Below are 20,797 nucleotides of genomic sequence, written 5' to 3'. Positions count from 1 at the left end.
GCTCGGCTCTGCTCCAGCAGCCAAACTGTATTCCCCCCCAGTCTGTCTGCACACAGCACGGCAAACTGAGTGTGTGCTGACACATACTGTCTGAGTGTGCCGTATTTTGTGTTACAACTTTGTATTAAGTTTGTTTTCTTGTCTTTACGTTTTGCTAATAACATGGCTGCACTGCTTTTATTCTTCTTCATGCTGCAGCGTCCCTTTGAAGGGTGACGATGAACGACTCTCAGCACCAACTTTATTTATTAAGCACTTTAAAATCAAACGTGCTAAACATAGACAAATAACATAAACAGAAAATAAAATCAAACATGTTAAAAATAGAGAATTTAAAAAAAGCCAACACTTGATTTTACTCGAATATATATTTTTATTATTGTTTGTTTAATTTAAGACAAAAAAAAAATTAAATGAATGAGAGGTAAAACTTGAGGGGGTAGGGACAAATAAGTAAATACTTCAGCCTACTCCTTTTCAAACAAATAATGGAATGATATTTTGTAATGATTGTGAAGGCACCTGTTTGAAATGTTTGAAGTAAAAATGAGCTGAACTGAAATTTATTTATATAGCACATTACCAACAGGCTGCACAAATCGCTTTACAATGTGAAATACCACTACAACAAATAAATGCACAACAAAGATGCAGAGAAGAAAAAATAAAAAATGAATAAATATGCTGTGTGAATTTTAGAGGTCATGTGACTTTATGCTGTGTTATAAGAATTTAAACTTATCTTAAAACTGCTGTAAGCCTGTTATACATTCGATTATCTACAATGTGCAGTATCGTGTATAATACGATATTGATTTTATTTTGAGCATTGTTTAATGTGGGAGGTGCAGAAACGCAGCCATCCTGGCCGCACAGAGTTTGTGTCCTCACGCTAATCCCACTTTATTCAGGAGTAATGTGTTGTGTAAATTTTACTTCTACGAGTGTGCTGTGTGCACGGATTTTTTTCAAGGGGGAGAATAAAGATGCAGACATTGTTTTATAAACTGTGTTGTTCATATTTGAATCAGTTAGTCAGCCACAGGAACAACACAGTTTCATTACAGTCAAAGCTCACCACAAATCTGTTTGTGGAATGGCCTTCCCAAAGCCGGCTGTGTGCCGGGAAGCCAGCCACTTTAAAAGAACTCTGCTCGAGAGGTTGAATGTCAGGCGGGTTGTTGATGACTACAAAAATGTCCAGTCAAGTTACAACAGAGACACTTAACCAAACGTTAGTGGGGTTTATAAATACATACTTTAGAAACAGTTCATGTATTTTGGATGATCCAAAATAAACTCTTCTTTGTAAAGCTGAACAGCTGTTCCACCCTGGAAAAAGAAAAGCCCTAAACTAACATGACAGTCGACCACGTGATGAGTGGATGTAAACATCTGACCACGACTGTAAATATGTACGTTATGTGTGTTTACGTATAGATGTTAACACGTGTGGGCTCGTTACCCCTAAAGTCAGGTGTCCGAGGAAGCTTCCACAGCGTGTGTGTGTTGGTGTCTTTATGAAAAGCAGAGGGACACACTGGTGTAAGATTTCAGCCTCAGAACTAAAGCTAACCGAGAGCGACGCCACCTGAAAACAGGTTTATGTTGCTGCAGTCGGACTCGGCGGGCGACAGAGACTTGTGAGTCAGAACTGCTGAAGTGAAAATGAATACACACATGCACGTAAGTCTTCCCTTCACCTCTTCCTCCTACCCCTTCCTTCTTCCTCGCTTCTTATCGTGCTACTTTCCCCACCCCTTTCTGCCTTTCTTCACTCAGCTCGCTTTGAAGGGAGGAAATTTGCACTTTTGCACAAGCACGAGCAGCAGCAGCAGGCTGGGGATGAAGTGATTCACAGCCTGGAGAAGGGGGAGGGAGGGCAGGGCAGAGGAGTTTGACACTTCTGCATCATTTCCTTTCACATCAGGTTTACTGTTGTTGCTGCCTTGATCTGATTTGTGTCGTCTGTCTGCCTTCTCACTTACCTTCTGGTGGCACGTTGATACTGTGATGGATCTGAGGGCTCTTGTGATCATCTCTGCGCTCTTACTTGTGACTAATGGTAAGTCTGCTTTATTTTGGGGCAAACTGAATACTAAAAGCAAAGCAGGCCTCTCAGTCAGACCGGTTTGTCTCATTTCGCTGTAACTGTGGATGCATTGTAGACGCAGTGCTTAGGGGCACGAGATAAACTCCTCACTTTGTTGCGAGAGGTCAGTAAAGTCCGTCCTTTCATTTAACTTTGCTTTCATCAGACAAACCTTGATGAGCGAGCAATAATCGAGAGCTTAGAGCTGTAATGTGGAGCTCGTGGTTTGACATGTTGTTATATATTCACCATGAGGATGAATGAACGCTCGGAGCTGATTTTTATGCTAACAAACATCAGGTAAAGAGTGAGCGTGTGGAGGACTCTGTGATCACTGCATCACACTACAACAACACGACCATCTTACAGTGTCAGCCCTGTTGTTGTGCGTGTGTCACTGCTGAAAACATTCAGTGACCTGCATTGTAACCTTTATAGTAACGACTATAAAGGTAGCGGTCACTGTGTTACTAACTCACGGGAACACGTCCGTGTCACCAATAATTAACTTGGATATTTTACAGTCCGGAGAGTCTGCTGTATCTCATCGTATTGGTTTCACCTAACTGGCAGCGTCTCCTCTACCACACCACCAACAATGAGCTAAATACTGTCAGCGTCACTAAGAACTCAAAGCTTTGAGCAGCAGCGTCCTGCTCCTCTGCTGAAGGCCTCTTTGTGGAGCTGAACTTAGCTAACAGGTGCTTCCTCAAAAAGTGAAGCAAACACTTATTTTCACCCCACAAACTTAAAATACTAAAGATAGTACAGTAAGTATAGTAAAGATAATGTGAATACTGGCCTCCTATTTGTTCACCGAGTTTAACATGTGCACTGACGCCGTGGGCTCCAGTGTCTCCCAGCAGCACAAAGCTGTGGTCCACGGACCCTAAACACTCACAAATACTTTAGACATGGAAACAAAAGGAGCAGCAGGAAACTAGCACTGAGCATGTTTACTCTTTTCAACAACAAAGTCATTTTAACATATCACACGTCAGGCGTTGGAGAGGAACGCTGTCCGTCATGTCATTTGCCATCAGTAGTGAAAACCTGCAGGAGCGTCAAAGATCGGTGTGGCCCAGTCAGCCTCACAATGCACTCCAACAAAAACAGCTTCTGGGAAATAAAACACAGACAAGAGACACACCAGCATGGTGTCAGTGGGTCGTCCTTCCAGTGTCAGTCCGTTTGCTGCTGCGAATGCAGAGCGCCGTTCCATTGAAGGCGCTGGCGTCTGACCCGCTCTCTGAGACCTCTAATTCATTTCTTCCACTTCACCTTTTTATCCAGGTGATTTTGTGCCGACCGTCGCCACAGCCTGGCAGGTCTGATCGGCCTTTCATCCTTCCATCACCTAAAATCTTGTTTTTAATGAAAAGCTGTTACTGACCTTAAACTGCTGACAGAAGCGTCAATTTGAATTCAAGCATCGCAAAGTTTGTCGTAAACCTGAGAAATGCATTATTTTTCTTATAAAGCCGTGAGCTCGATAACACCAGGACAATAAGAAAATTACTGTTAAACACTCGAACATTAAAATAAATTTAAATATATATTTTAGCCTCTTATTAAACATTTAATTCTTGTCTGTTTCGCATCATCATTGCTCACACGATTGGAAAATGTTGAAAACTATCGATGTGGGATGTTTAAATCTGATTTGCTTTAAGGTCGTTCAGGTTCTGTGAACATCATGCAACAACAATGCTGAATATAAATTACAGGAGACACCCACACTGCATGCAGGAAGTTTTCAAGCATCGTTTTTACACTGTTTTATTTTGTGTGTTTGCACCAAGCACGCGTGACTGCAACATGGTTTTAAACTTGTTTTAAACGGGGAAAGAAGTAAAAAACAGAATAAAATAACACCTCAAAAACAGACAGAAGATGGTTACAAATAACGTGAGAATAAAGAGACCAGATGCAGATTATTCACATCCATTAAAATAAGAGATTTCAAAGGTTAAATGTTGTCTGCTGCACATTATTTCATGCAGTACGTGATGATGCAAACAATACAGAGCACAGCTAAAGGCCACCGACACAAGCACAAATCCTCCCTGCATTTACAATCCTGCTGGTTTTACTCAGCGTCAAAACCTTCGTCGTTATCTTTAGTGAACTAGGAAGCTGTTAGCAAAGTATCGCCCAAATCATCCTTTGTCTTCATCTTTCTTTTATTTTGGACTGATTTTAATCTGAGCACAGGAAAAACATTTCTGGTGCCAACTCGTCATTAATGTGTGCTGCTCGTATGACTCTTGTCTTCACCAACATGCTGATATTGTGATATCCCAGCAGCTGGGCCGAGTTTGTCCACCGCTGACTGCGTATTCAGGGTGCTGCGTACTATTGTGTCGATCGCTAGTCTGGAATGGATAGTGATGAGAAAAAGCTATTTTTCTAACCAAAATAAAAAATGCTGTCATAACACCAATGCAACAAATCAATGGTAAACTGCTGTGAACTGTAAAACGGTCATGAACTCATTTTTATTACAACAGAGTATCACCAGCGCTCACACCACAGCGCAGTTACAGCCTGTGCGATGTGTTGTAGCTGCCCTCTTTCAGGCATCAATGATGCACTGCAGAAACAACCGTCAGCTGGACTTTTGATCTTATTTAATCTACAAATCTTCATGAGTTTAGTTACTAAAGTAAATATATGGAGAGATAACGATGTGCTGTGAGTCATTTTTACAGGTAATAATTTACCTGGAATGAGACAAAAGCTAGAAATGACATCAGTGAGTCTGAAACCTGCTTTAACTGACAGAGAAAAGCGCACTCTTATTAAACACTAGTTTTACTGGCAGATACGATTTAGCACCGCGTTCGTCCACTAATCTGAGTATCGCTCCTGGTTTCTGCAGAGTTCCTTCATATCTTTGAGCAAGTTACTGAACTGTTGATTATCTGTTGGTGCGAGTGTGTGTAGTAAAGATAACAGAAGAAGAAGCACTGTATAAATGTGTGATTGTGGCTTGTAGTGTAAAAGCAAGTGCTGGAAAAATATAGCGTACTTAAAATACCCCCCACAGATACTTCAGTATCGGCGCGTTACTTCAGCAGCACAATGATCCTGAGCGGTGGATCGATAACATGAGACAATGAGTTCGAGATACTAACAAAGACTCATTTTGAGCAGGAAGAGGGAATAAAATCAAGGTGAATGCAAGATGTGATGTTAGTTTAGACCACAGGTGTCAAACTCTGGCCCGCGGACCAAATTTGGCCCGCAGCCTAATTACATTTGGCCCGCGAAGCCATACCAAATTACTATTAGAGCTGGCCTACTGGTATCATACAGCTAATATATATATTGTTTAGTATTAAGCTTTGCTTGTTCCATATTCAGTTTTCCAGCAAAAATTGAGTCCATAAGAAGAGATTCATTCTTAAATCTGGAGGAAGATTTTGTTATTTTTCAATAAATATTAACGTTAGCCCGCGACTTTGTTCCAGTTTTGAATTTTGGCCCACTGTGTATTTGAGTTTGACACCCCTGGTTTAGACCGTCTACAAAGGTCACCTGTGGTGCTTTCAGGGTCCTCGGATGATCGCTGCCCGACACTGTTGCAGAAAACAGAGAAAATGCTTCAGAGGGGCCGTCAGCCTCTTTGGCCATTTTGATCTGCTTGTCGTAGTGCAAACAGTCGTTGTTATCGTCAGCCAAATATGACCATACAATAGAGTTCACATTCGAACGGGCACTGAATTATGCTTTAGGAGTAGCACCCAATGACCTGATACTGTTCATGATATACTCAAAGGGTAATTTTACTGGTTTGATACGTCGGGTACATTTTAATGGTAGTACTACTGTACATTTACACTTTGTTGTTTGTTGTTTTAGTTGTCCCTAAAAACGATTGCTTTTTAAAGCTTTCCTGTTCATTCTGATCCACACAAACCTCGACTGTGACACAAGCCAAATGATAAAATAAATAAGAAAAAAATACCAGTAAAAATAAATTAAAAATAACATGCATACATATGAAATGTTTTGTATGTATTCCAGATAAAATTAGCATATTTTATTAGTAAGATAAGTTTGAAATGTGGGTCAGTCTGTACTGTTCATCTTTATATAAAAAGGTCTTATCTGTACATGTTTCCCTACAGCGGTTTAGTCGTGCACATAGTTTCACTTCTGTTTGCAGAGGCTTTGAAATCCATGCCGCTGAAACTTGTGTCACCACTACAGCTCAGCGGCACCAAATAGAAGATGGTTTCTGGTGTTTCAAGAATAAGAAGGTGCTATCTAAAAACACATCAGAGCTCACGTACCTGCTACTAGTTTACTAAGAAAGTCATCGCTGATTAAAAACTAAATATCCATCAATGAACTTTGATGTCATTTTTTACAGTTTGTTACGGCTCTAAAAAATAACATTTCCAACATGCGGGACAAAATTCACAAAACTATAAATTTGTAGCATCAAGTCTTTTCTTCTGGTTTCACCAATTTCCAAAGTGCTTTGAGTACACTGTAAAAAAAACATCTTAAAAAAACGGTAATAGTCCAGCAGCTGGGGCGCCAAAATACCACCGTAAAATAACTTCCTCATGAAAATACGGTTATTTCCAGTAATGTAAATAGGGCTCACTTCACATGGGATTCTGCCTTTTCCAAGTGCTTTTAGACATTAAATTAGGAACATTTTAATGTGATCAAACAATGAAATTACCTGTAAACAAGGTCACTGAATGTGGCAATATGAACCATAATACGTAAATGTACAGAAATATACAGTTAACGTAAATAATAATGGATTGCATGCCCTGGGACAGACCGACAGAGGCGAGGCTGCCATATCACACTATCAGCCCCTCTGGCCATCACCAGTAGGCGGTAGGTGAAGAAACAGCAATGATTATAATACTTATGTGATGTAACACAAGCTTATAGGGATCATGTTATATACTTTTCCATAGCAGTTCAATCTTTCAAATAACGGACAGATATTTGTGAAAGCATGATACATTTGTGAATCTGTATCTAAATATGCATATGTACAGACATATGCATATTTAACAATCATGACAATGATTTAACGTTAATTTACATTTGAAATGTGAAATCAGTCTATTTACGTAACTTTAATGATGTTCTAGAAGAACAGAACAAAACTGTAAAATGCAGTAAAATACTTTCACATTAGGATTTTCCTACAGCGCAGCCATACCCGCAACCTTGTGGTTGTTAGTTCACATTCATTGGCCGATGCTTAGATGGATGTCCCAACATCCAATGGCATGTCACATTGTTTTCATGGCCACACCCTCACCCCAGGTGCAGAGGCCTCTTTCTGTTCAGGAATGTTGGGAATACTTTGAGATTCATATTAATTGCAATTCCTACCTCTACATTTATTTTTAAAAATATATAATTAGCACAGCGTGGCCGTGCAATGTTTTATGTTTTTATTCCTATTAATTATATTTTCACTTGTTACCTCTGAATTATTGAATCAGACCTGGATGACATGAACTTTTCAGCAAACTTACAATTCAAATGCTCCTTTAATTATTGATTATTCTCATTAATTTTCGATCATTTTATATATTTTTCCATAGTATTACATTTGAATTTAACAGATCATTCTCTCACATAACAGACAAATATTTGTGAGATTATGATACATTTCTGAATGTATCTTTACAATCTAAATATGCACATGTACAAAAAATATATTTAAAAAACAAGTAAATTGTGTTTTACTATATTTACAGTGATGCTATTTTACCTTTGACATGTAAAGTCACAGTCTACTTATGTAAATGTAATGATATTCTAGAAAGACAAAACTGTAAAATATACAGTAAGATGCTGTGACATTACTATTTTTTGGAACAGTGTAGAGCAGGTCCTGAATGTGCGTCTGCAGTTGATGAGGATCAAAGGTTTATATGCTGTAATCTGCAGGAGCTTAGCTGGGTCATAGTCAGCTTCACAGCAACGACCGTCCAATGGAAGATAAACTTTAAGGATGCTGTTCCTTGAAAAATCTTTTCGTTTGTTGTTTTTTATTTTCTCACAAACATAATCTTAAAGAATATCTTTGTTTCTCTTGTAAATGTATGATTTTGTTCCATGTTTCTTGTAACTTTATTCTTCCCTGCAGGTCGTCTTCATAAGGTTTGATTCACAGCGTCTCTAGTCCACATACTGAAGTCCACAACAGGGGGACACATTCATTATTGTTGTACTTTTGTTATATATACTAACTGATATGTGTCCTCCAGGAAATACCCAAACTCCAGACTATACCCAAACTGAAAACTACACTGTCAGCTCCATTTCCCTGACTAGCAGTCCTGTGACAACTGCCACCACCTCTAAAACTACAAACGTTGTGAATAAAGCGCCCAATGCAGTCACTTCTTCAACCAAATGTAAAGGTAATGTTGTGGTAATCCTGCATTTTCTATCCACCGCTTCCTGTTTGGTCAAAAAACAAAAACAAAAAAACAAACACAATTCAGGCATCATTTGAAAGATGTGTGTCAGATCAGAGAGCCATAGCTGGATTGGATTGAAGGCAGAGATCATCAAGGTGACAGCGTTACTGAGAGAGTACAGGGCTCTAGACTAACTTTTTGCCATGGGCGTACCGGCACAAAAGTTAGGCGCACACAAATTTTATAATAATTGATATAATATAATGTGTTTTTCTGGATACACTGTGCTTTTTCAGCATTCAAAGATTGATGACACCGCGTCAGAGCACTGGCTATGAATTTCAGAAGGATCAGGCCTTAACAGAAAAGTTAGCAATAGTTCTTTTCCTATTACAGCTACATCCACGTCTGTGGTGCCTAGGCTGCTCACCAGGGCTGCGTATCATCACTGATTTCTATAATCCATTCGATTCTGGTTTTCAAAGTCCCGATTCGATTCAACTTAGCCTCAGACAGTCAGAAATATTATAACTCTGATCATTTATCAGCACTGACTTCTTCAGAATTGTGAGCATCACAGCAGATGCCTTTGTGTGAAAGTAACTGAGAATAAAACAGAAAAACATGAAGGAGATTTTCCTGGTCTGGCTTTTTATAGCAGAAAACCTTAAAAATATTCTACAATGTTCTGCATATAAAGTTTAAATTTCTTCAGTATTGAACAACAGAAAAAACAGGCTTTCTTGTCTGAGGTCATTTAAGTGAAAAAGAAAAAGACAGCAGCCGACAGCGCTGTAAACAACGGTAGACTGGTGGGTAATAAGCCAATGAATAATACAGAAAACAGAGATTGGAGACGGAAACTGTTCTTGAAGTACAGAGAGAGAGAGCTAGCTGTGCATGGAGTGTGATTTTAATAGTCGTGGAAGCAAAACAGCAAAAATTCATGACGACATTGATCAAATGTGAAGCGCAGTTTGCTGCTTCTTTTGCTGCTGGCTCGGTGAATTTTGGTTGGAGAGACAAAACCTGCAGCTCAGAGTCAACACAAAAAGACGTAAACACAGCGCGGACCGGACGCATCAGGATCGCTGAGCTCCGACAGCGTGTCCGTCTGCGGGCCGTCGGGTGAGAAAGCCGAGAAAGACAAAGTTGATTCTGATGCGTCGGGTCTGTGTTTACGTCTTTGTGTGGAGTCCGTGTACCTGCTCTCATCTGCTGTTTGGTTGTTGAAATGGTTTTGTGAGCTTTAATCTGAGAATCTGCCGTTTCTGGCAAAACACAGTTATATTTAAAAGTCGATTCAGGATTTAATGAATCGATATCGCTTTATTCAAGCTACTCACCTCTCTCTTCCACCTGCACTTTCAACTGGACCACGGCCAATCAGAGAGGTCCCGCCCCTTACTATCTCTGATTGGTTTAGTCCACGATAGGGGCAAAATGTGTCTGTTGTTGACCACAGGGAAGGTTGCAGATTTTTTTTTTTTTTTTGCTACCCGAACATTTGGTCGCACAGGTGCAACCAAATATTTTTTTTTAGTCGCACCACTGAAAAATTTGGTCGCATTTGCGACCAAATTGGTGGCACTCTAGAGCCCTGGAGTAGCAAACAACATGCCAGCCTGTGCTGTGGGTCAAAGGCTGGTCTGCTGTCTGCAGGTCTTTGTAGATGTTCAACGGTGCCAATTTCATGTCGTGTGGTTTGACTTGTTTTTTCTCTGCAGACTTTAAGTTGTGCATTTAAGAACTGCAACACATGTGATACTCTTTTAAATTTATGATCGACAACCGAAACCAGTTGTGATCTTGGAGTCTAGACGGCACTGAGGGAAAATAAATACATGAATCTATATTGATTCTGTTAATTTATGCCAGGCCTCAGAAACACTAGCAAACATTACCTGTAAACATGGGTCGTCACTGCACTCACAAACACATTTAGGGTGGAAATGATGCTGTGGTTTCCCTTAGTGCAGCTGACAACTTGTTTTCTATAAATATGCTGAAAAAAATCACAGGAAGACTTGGAAAACAAGAAATCAGATCTCAGTGGGGAAACAAACCACGCTGGATATCTAAACTGACATGGCCCGGGGAGTGAGAAGATCTCACACTGTTTGATGGAAATGTAAATTATCACCCTACAGAGGACTGAATTCAAAGACAGGTGCTGCGGGCTAGTCCATTTTACCTAAATTTCTTTGCAGCAATAGAGCATGCACACAAGCCCCCATGTGTTTGTATGCATGCCTGACAACATTGGGACATGCTCCTAATGAGGAGGAATGTGTACCAGTGTAGGGTCCAAGGGTGCAAGCATTTCATCCTGAAAGCTAATGGCAGTCAGGGTGCTGTTGCCAAGCCTGTAGAGGCCTGTGACATCATGTAGATGTGTCCCTAGACCATCACTGATGCAGCACCAAATCGGTCATCCAGAAGAATGTTACAGGCAGCGTGCTTCTCTAGACCCTCTCACGTCTGTCACATGTGCTCAGTCAACATGCTGTCATCTGTGAAAAGCACATTGTGCCAGTGGTGGACCTGCCAGTTCTGGTGTTCTATGGCAAATACCAGTCCAACTCCATGGTGCCAGGCAGTGAGCACAGAGCCCACTAGAGGCAGTTGCCTGCTCAGGCCACCCTCGTGAAGTCTGTTTCTGATTGTTTGGTCAGAACAATCAGAATCGGTTACCTGCCAAAGGATCTTTTGCAGCTCTGGAAATGCTCATCTTGTTCCTCCTTGCACAAAGGAGCAGATACCGGTCCTCCTGATGGATTAAGGACCTTCTACAGCCCTATCTGCCTTTCTCTTGGACTGTGCTGGGAGACACAGCAAACCTTTTGGCAATAGCACTTATTGATGTTCCATTCTGGAGGAGTTGGACTACCTGCACAACCTCTGTGGGGTCCAAGCATCACCTCATGCTATCGGTAGTGACACCAACCTTAGCCAAATGCAAAACTAGTGAAAAAACAGTCAGAAAAGATGAGGAAGGAAAAATATTGGCCTCCACCTGTAAAACCATTCATGTTTTGGAGGTTGTCTCATTCTTGTTCCTGAACATGTTGGTAATGTCGTGAACACAGTAGAAGCTGAAACTAATTAATGACCCCCTCTGCTACTTAACTGATGAGAGCAACTTCCCAAAAGTCTAACTGGCTTCATGCTGTACTCTGATAAAAACGTGGAGCAGTCTGTGTAAAACCACATTAATGCTACATGGCAGGTTTAGGAGCAACATATGCAGATTCTTCACAAAAATGTTAGTTATTTCAAAAAGATGATGCCAAACCTTTGTACTATTATCAAATAAATAAATTATCTGTATACTATTGCGTTAAACTATTATTTGTACTTTACACAGAATACCAGCTTTTATACATACAGTATATGTGCTATTCAGATAATATGTGTGTTTTCCTGTTTGTGTGTGTCCAGCTGAGAAGGACGCGGCACAGCTGAAGACCTACAAAGTGATGACAGCGTTGCTCTTCTGCATATTGCTCATCCTTTTCCTGATGCGCTTCACCAGGCCTACTGTAAAAGCCCTGCAGAAGAGATGTGAGTACACACAGGTCTTTTTCAGAATAAAATAGAATAGATGACGTGCTGTTGGAAGACTTCAGATTCAAATTGATGCACACTCAGTCATTCAGATAGTGAAATCCAAGAAAGTTCATTCTGCTCATCTGGAAATGGCGTTTTCAATGAGGGGACCATTTCGTTAATCCAAGTGACTTCTTTAGTCTCAGCTGACTCCAGGTTTCCCCAACATTATAAACAGTACATTTGCACAATGACCAATAGGATCATTTTGCAAAAAATCACCCCAAGGATCTGCTCCATTGGCACAAACAGAGTAATATAGTGTACACTGGTAAGTGCCAGGAGGATCAAGGAGTCGAGGAGACCATCTCTGGAAAAGACCATCTCTGAATCAAGGAGGGGGCCTAAGGGTACAACTGTCACCATCTTACAATGATGTGATTGCAACCATAGTCATCTCTGTGTGGATGGTACTCATGGTATTGATCAGTGGTCATGTGACAATTTGCATATTAATGATCATGCAACTGACCTCACAGCCCATTGTTAGCCAGTGGTGCTAGATTTGGTCACTTTGTAAATGTACCGATGAATAGAATCAACTTTCTGGGAGTGTTTTTAATTGGCACACAACAGAGAAACCAGAGTATGGCATAGCTAATGTGCTGACACACATGTTCACTGTTGATTTCCAGTTTCAGACAGGAGGCAGAATCGTTGGATAGGACCAACACAGAGTCACAGCGGTGAGTCATGCACTCTAAGTCTCAGCTCTAATATCATTGATCACATTGTATTGTATTGTATCTTTATTTGTTTCAGACATATAAAACAAAAAACAATATATACACACTACATATATTTTCATTTACAGATACGAATATATATGTAGATATACACACACACACGTATGTGTTCAGATAAACAAAAAATATATAATGAAATAAAACAAAATCGTCTGACATAATGTAACAATGTTTGGTCTGAAAAGGAGTAGGAAGAAGTATGAACATACTGTATTTCAAAATAGTACCCTGTTTGATATATGGTCATGTAAGAAGTGTTTCACAGGACTCAATGGATCCGATGGCTTGTGGAACTCCTGTTTGTAACAATGTTGCTTTAGATTGTTTCCAGACATTTGCTGTCTTTGGTTTTTACCAAATATGGAATTGTGCATTATGGCCAAGGATTTCATTTTTGGTCTCATTGATCCAAACACTGTTCCAGAAGTCTTGTGTTTTGTTCAAATGCAACTTTAAGTTGTGCTTCCGTGTTCTTTTTTTAAGAAAAGAGGTTTTACCTGGAAATCCTTCCAAAGAACCTATACTTGTGGAGTCTTTTTCATATTGTACTATAATCAGCATTCACAAGCCTGAAGATTAAACTGAGACGTTGCTCCTGGGTGTTTTGACATTTCTTTGAGCAAACCCAGACATCTTGCAGTCCTCGAGTGGACCATGAACTATCTAAGCCATATCTATCCATCCATCCAAATCAGGGGCTTATTCCATTGGTCACAGGGCAAGAGGATGGGAACACTCTGCATATGACTGATTGTAATATATAGAGACAGACAACCATTCAGCAAGTAAATTATAACTTAGGGCCTTCTTGCTATGAGACAACAATGGAAACAATCACATCACCACGCCACAACCTCCTCTGTATAGCATAATACTCTAGAGTCAAATGTGAGGCCATCTGAATGACAGGTAAAGCTTGACTCAAATTGGGTCAAATATGAGGAAAAAAGAAAATCTGAAAGGTCGACCATGAAAACAATCAAGGTGTTGCAATGGTACAAAGTCCAGACTTCAAAGCGTTTGAAGAGGTCTCTCTCCTCCAAGTCTCTGTTAGTACATGACTCAATAATTGATCAACAAATCGATTTACTCTGCCTTACAGAAACCTGGTTGCAGCAGGATGATTATGTTAGTTTAAATGAATCAGCACCCCCGAGTCATTCTAACTACCAGAAACCTCGAAGCACAGGCCGAGGGGGCGGTATTTAAAAGTAGAATGGGAGGCAGTGTCACGTTCAGTTAACGGACTGATGCACAGACCAGAAATCCTTGTAGAGAAGACAGTTTATTGATACAGACAACACCAGGTGATACTATATACAATGTGCTGGAGGGAAAGGAAGGGGATCAGACGCGCTCCAAAGAATCACTCTCCTCTCTCCACAACTGGGTTACACAAATCCACACACTCGTCCACAAGATGACAGGCAGGCAGGGAAAGGTCCGGGAAAGATCTGTACACATAAACTTTAGTTAGAGGCGAACAGATGGAAACAACTCACAGATTCTGATTCTCAAACTACTGAGCGACTGATGCTGATAGCTCAACGATCCAGCGACGATTAGCACAGTGCTGCTATCTTAAGTAGGGCTCACGATTATGCAGATAGGCAGCAGGTGTGGAGATGGCAGGTGCGTGGGCCGGGGGGGGGAGGGGAGCCCATAATGAGCATCGCCCCGGCAGGAGAGAGAGAGAGCAAAAACATCAAAAACACATGTTGCCTAATACAGGATCAGCTGGTGAGCACAGGCACCATGACAGGCAGAGCCTTCAGTTTTCAGGCCCCTCTTCCGTGGGACCAGCTTCCAGTTTGATTCAGGAGACAGACACTATCTTACTTTTAAGATTGCCCAATGCAGTCACTTCTGCCGGGGATTCCCATGATGCATTGAGTTTTTCCCTTCAGTCACCCTTTTCACTCACTATGTGTTAATAGACCTCTCTGCACTGAATTATACTTGTTATTAATCTCTGGCTCTCTTCCTTCTCTCACCCCAACCAATCACAGCAGATGCCCCCCCCCCCCGAGCCTGGTTCTGCTGGAGGTTTCTTCCTGTTAAAAGGGAGTTTTTCCTTCTCACTGTCGCCAAAGTGCTGCTCATAGGGGGTCATATGATTGTTGGGTTTTTCTCTGTATGTATTATTGTAGGGTCTACTGTACAGTATAAAGCACCTTGAGGTGACTGTTGTTGTCTTTTGGCGCTATGTAAATTAAGTTGAATTGAATTGAATTTTAAATTCTGTGACAGGACCTTAGAAAAACATTTATGCAAACACACTGAAGGTCTTCACTAAAGCAACTTTGTAAAGAATATGGAGGCAGAATAAGGATCTGCAAGAGACAGTCTTACACAATATGATTACTTAAGGTTATTGCTGCTAAAGGTGGTTCCACAAGCTATTGACTCATAAAGTTTATGTAATTGTCTTATTCACAGGACTGCACTCGTTAATGTACATGGGTGGTTTGTGTGCTTTGTTGATGATCAGAAAAATAAAGGAAAAACATGTAGACATATAAAAAAGTAATGGATATCCCATCTCTTTATGTCTCTTTCAGTGTCTTATCATCGAGGGAAAACGGCAGTTAAAAATAATGATGGAGATAAGAGACACTCCTACCCTGGTAACACACACAAAGTCAAAAAATATGTATAATTATTTCCTCCTTTAATTCTTTACAATATTTGAGAAAAATGCATTTCAAATTTTAGAATTTAATTGTTACATACATGTACATACTTTTACAAGTGCAAAAGTAATAGGACAAGTCACTGATAAGGTCATAAAAGAGGTCATAATTAGGCTAAACAGAAGAAAAACATCACAGGTAGAGGAAACTTTAGGACTGTCCAAATCAGTTATTGGTCCAGTCTGTAAAAGAGGAGTACTGAACCTGAACAGACCACAGGAGGTAAACGACGTGGCGGAGGAAAACATTTTTATCCCCGATTTAACAAAAACACCGACTTCAGCATCTAGCCACATCAATAATATTCTCAAAGACCCAGGCATGTTGTTATGAAAAGTATATGAAATATATATAATATATAAATCCAGACTGTGTGTGTGTGTGTGTGTGTGTGTGTGTGTGTGTGTGTGTGTGTAGACGGGTATTAACATCTTTGTGGGGACCATAAACCAGGTCCCCACGAGTTTGAAGGCCTTGTTGAGAGTCAAAATGTGGTTTTAGTGTCAGGATTACAATTAGGTTATGGTGGGGTTTAGGATAAGGGTCAGGGTTAGGCATTCATTTTTAATGGTTAGGGTTAGCACCTAGGGAGACGAGATGTCCCCACAAGGCCATAAATACACACACACCTGTGTGTGTGTGTCTGTACACAAGAGTTCATTTTGTTGCTCTAAATCTGATGTCTCTCCCGTGTGCCGACAGCTCTGGATCGTTTGGTAATCTCTGACAGCAGAGAGCCTTCATCCAATAGGAACAGTGACTACAACCTCTGACTTGCATCTTCCTCCATCATCTTCCTCCATCATCTTCCTCCGTCATCTTCCTCCATCATCTTCCTCCGTCATCTTCCTCCATCATCTTCCTCCGTCATAATCACTGTCATCATTGTCTTATGTGAGCTGGAAATGTAGTATATTTTCATTTGTAACTATATTTCACCTATTTTGTGAGTCTATCAAGAAGTCACAAATTTAGGTTCAAAGTTATGTAAAAGTGAGTTTCATTGTGGCCTCACCACTGTGAGAGATCCACAGTGAGAGATCCACTGTGAGAGATCCACTGTGAGAGATCCACTGTGAGAGAACAAAAACGTTGCACAGGGTCTCATCCCTGCCCGGCAGCTACAACACCAACCCAAAAACTGTAGAACACACACACGCACACATGCACGCACACACACACACACACATACACACACGCACACACACATACACACATGCACACACGCACACACATACACACATACACACATGCACACACACACACACACACATGCACACATGCACGCACACACACACACACACATACACACACGCACACACACATACACACATGCACACACGCACACACATGCACACACACACATGCACACACACACGCACACATACACACACGCACACATGCACGCACACACACACACACATACACGCACACACACACACACACACACATACACACACACATACACACATACACACACACATACACACACATGCACACACACACATGCACGCACATACGCATGCACATGCATGCGCGTGCACGCACACACACACATGCGCACACACGCATGCACATGCACACACACACGCACACAATATTCATGAATGACTGTACAGCACACAACTTTGTAGTAGATAACATCCAAATCAATTCACCCAATTCTTGTTTTGAGAGTGATGTCAGAGAATGCTGTGCAATCATTCCACTCTGGAAAAGAACAAAGCCATTAAAAGGAGCTTCATCAAATCAGACATCTGTTTATAGTTTGTTGTCAAGTGCCAATCATGTAACGTTTAAATCAATAAAACATACAGGATGTAGCACACACACCTAGATTTCCAAGTTTACGTTAATGTAGTTGAGTTTTTTTCTCAATCACACAGCTATAAAACCACATCTATTCTAAAACAGTCGTATATAACCTTAGTGCAAAGCTCCCCATGTTTCTGTGTGTCTGAATGTAACTCTTGGTTTCTTTTTGGTTACACCACCTGCAGCTTTGTCCAAATTACTCTCGACACTGAAACAGATGGCGTTTTACATGTTGTGCAAAGCCTGTAACTTAACCATGAATAAATATAAGACAGAGACAGGACCATTTAAATCATTTCTACATCTCTGACATGTGAGTTGTCGCCCTCATCCTCTCAAACTTTAACCAAATCCTTTGTCCTGTTTTGCAGAGCCTTATCTCCATCACAGTCCATTTAGTTTTAGTTTAATCCACTTAATCTATTAATATCTCACACACATAAACATTTTTAATTAGGGGTCTCTGCCTTACAGTGTAAAGCACCTTGAGACAACTTCTGTGTTTAAATATAACTGTATTGAATAAAGTTTTGAATTGCATCACATTTTGACGTGTTCATGAGCAACAAACTCCTGGGTGGAGTTTGGCTCACATCACCCAATGATTCAGAAGAATCCACTAAGCAATTAGAAATGTCTAAAGTTGTTTTTTGTTTTTTTATTTATTGTTTAATATGAAAGTTAGTCATGAAGAAGGATTGAAAACAGAAAATGCTATTTTAAGCAAGCACTCCAGCTTTTTAAATGGTAACTTGCAGATAAATGTTTTTCTTTCTGTGCTTTATTCTATTAAATGTTGTGTCTGATTGAGTATATCTTTAGTGTTAGTGCAGTTAGTGGCCTCAGCGTCTTCACAGCCCTTTTCACTTTACTTTTTACTTTGCTTGCTTACAAGTTTCACAACTTGAACTCTTTGTGCGCGAATAACCAACGATGACCCTGAGAACTGCAGGAACAATCTTCAACATGTTGTAAATATTCTCCTCATCAAAACATTTTCAGAAAAAGAACAATTGGAGCGTAACATGGTAATATAGTACTGTTTGTTATACTAAGTGCAACTTTTTGTCATAAGTAAAATGATTCAACCAAGTTGACCTGATTGTTTCTTTGAACATTTTGTTGATTTTAAAGAAGACAGAAAGACAAAGAAAATGGGGAGAGACAGGGATGAAGGTGGTTACCGAGTGCAGAGATGTGGTTTCCTTTGCCGTTGACACCAGCTTCCTGTTTGTGTTATTTCTGGTGCAATCTGTATGTCTTCCCTCTTGTCTTTCATTAACTCTCTCTCATGTTCTCTTCTCATTTCTATCAGCCCTTCCTTGTTCACTATGCTCATTTTTCCATCTCCTGTGTGGTGAAGTGAGGGCTGAGGGTTGAGCTGTTCGTGTCACACAATGTCTCCACTACCACTGAAAGGATTTGAACCAAAAGCTTCTTACTGATGAAAACTTCAGTGATGTCACTGTAGAGGAGTCCTTTCTCCTGTAACCTCACAATCACCATTTCTACACACTTTGTGTTGCAGATTTTAAATAGAGTTTTTTAATTGCCATTTTGTCATGTGGTCTTAAAGAGCTAACCAATGATATACCAACTAAAAGCTTTATAAGAATAAAAGTCTTCCAATAAGGAATTTGTATATTGAACAAGAAAAAATAACTCCACATACATTGTGGCTACTGGGAGTATTGTAATACAACCAGTAATGGTAATGCATTGTGCATTATTTCTTTTTTCATAATTTATAATGTGGCATAAATGCAGAGAAAACTATAACAGAATGAACTGCGGTACTGCACAGGAAGACAAGTATGTGGGGCTGGGACAGGTGAGCCTGGGATCGGCTCCATGGACTGTGATGATGATTGCAGGCCGAGCATGTGGGGGCACGTACAGCTGGAAACTGCTCTATGTTTTTAATGTTGATTGTTATTTTTACACCACTGGACCGGAAAGGTCACCTCATTCCTTTAGTCGTGTTGGTACTAGCTCATGTACCAATCACATGCATTTTGCTGCATCTATGTATAGTTTATTTTTCTCTTTCTCTCGCTCTGTCTTTTCACTTTTGTTTGTCTATCTGTATCAACCATATTTTCAACAATAAACTGAAAAGATACATGAGCACACGGGAGGTAGGGAGGGGCTGGTTGTGTTAAGAGATTTGGGTAATCCAGTGTCAGTAATGAAAATGAACAAATGGGCTGCTGTCAGTGGTTGTAGGCTTGGTGCACAGCACTACCTAGCCTGCTATAAAACTATATTGACCCATTGCCCCACATGCTCTTCATGCCACCTGGCAAATACCTGGCATGTCAGATTACCATTTCAGGCCTGGTGGCAGCCAATGGCAACACGAGTTGAACAGGCAAGTTTGTAGCAACTAATCCATCTTTCATATAATCACTCAAACCATGTAGGAACGCTCCAGAGAGAGCCTTGTCCTCCCTGCTAGCCAAAACAGCCTGGCTCTGACACCATCACTCTTTCTGTGAATGGAAACTGTAAATGTGCTGGAAAGCAAACAGAAGGCAGCCATGCTCATTGGCACAGTTCAGCAGAACTCTGATGAAGCAAAAAGGAAAAGACCATGGCTGTGTGTTGGCTTTGTCACAATAAACTGGAATATAACCAGTCGAAGTCAGTAACCATGTAAACATGTTAACATTATATATCGCACAAACTGGAGCACACAGTGGTGTGAAAAAGGGTTTGCCTCCTTCTTGATTTCCTATTTTTCTTTATGTTCGTCACACTTAAACATTGCAGATCATCAAACAAATGTAACTATTAGACAACAATAACACAAGGAAACATTAAATGCAGTTTCTAAATGAAGGCATTTATTGGTAAGGGGAAAAAATCCAAACCTACATGGGCCTGTATGAAATGTCTTTGCCCCCTATCCTAAAAATGTAATTTAGGCTCGCTCATCTTTGACCCCCCCCACTCCAAAGTCTTCATCTTGTTTTTCCTAAGCCATGCAGAGGTAGATATTCTGGTGTGTTTTGGATCATTGGCCTGCTGCAGAACCAGGTGAGCTTCAGCTTGAGGTCATGAACAGATGTGCGGACATTCTCCATCATGTTTTGGTAAACAGCAGAAGTCGTGCTTCCATTTACCACAGCAAGTCTTCCAGGTGCTGATGCAGCAAAACAGCCCCAGACCATCACGCTGACACCAACAAATGTTACTGTGGTATGATGTTTTCTGAAATGCTGTTACTTTTACTCCAGAGTGTTTTTTCAGAAGTCTTGGAGATAATCAAGATGTTTTCTGTTAAAACTGAGATGAGCCCTTATGTTCCTTTTGCTCAGCAGTGGGTTTCGTCTTGAACTCTGCCATGTAGGCCATTGTTGCCCAGTGTCTTTCTTTCTTATTTCTTACATATATGTATATATATAGAGGTAAGTTACTGCCTCATCT

General features: G+C 40.5%; 1 protein-coding gene across 2 annotated transcripts; it reads left to right on the top strand.

The window, feature by feature from the left end:
- The first annotated feature begins 1,837 nt into the window (after positions 1–1,837).
- On the top strand, positions 1,838–18,460 carry cd5 (CD5 molecule). Of its 2 annotated transcripts, XM_082537421.1 has the most exons (7): positions 1,838–2,065; positions 8,350–8,505; positions 11,947–12,069; positions 12,750–12,800; positions 15,422–15,487; positions 16,256–16,354; positions 16,394–18,460. In XM_082537421.1, exons 1-6 carry the CDS (start codon positions 2,014–2,016, stop codon positions 16,324–16,326), a joined length of 519 nt encoding a protein of 172 aa, XP_082393547.1. In that variant the 5' UTR covers positions 1,838–2,013; the 3' UTR covers positions 16,327–16,354; positions 16,394–18,460. The 2 variants fall into 2 exon arrangements, with proteins under 2 accessions (XP_082393547.1, XP_082393546.1); XM_082537420.1 differs by having other exon boundaries at positions 1,841–2,065; positions 16,256–18,460.
- The last annotated feature ends 2,337 nt before the right edge of the window (positions 18,461–20,797 follow it).

This window comes from Aulonocara stuartgranti, assembly GCF_965226115.1.
Source record: "Aulonocara stuartgranti genome assembly, chromosome: 6".
Taxonomy (NCBI): Eukaryota; Metazoa; Chordata; class Actinopteri; order Cichliformes; family Cichlidae; genus Aulonocara; species Aulonocara stuartgranti.
Note: the sequence above shows the minus strand (reverse complement) of the source record. Positions and strands in the feature narration are given on the sequence as shown.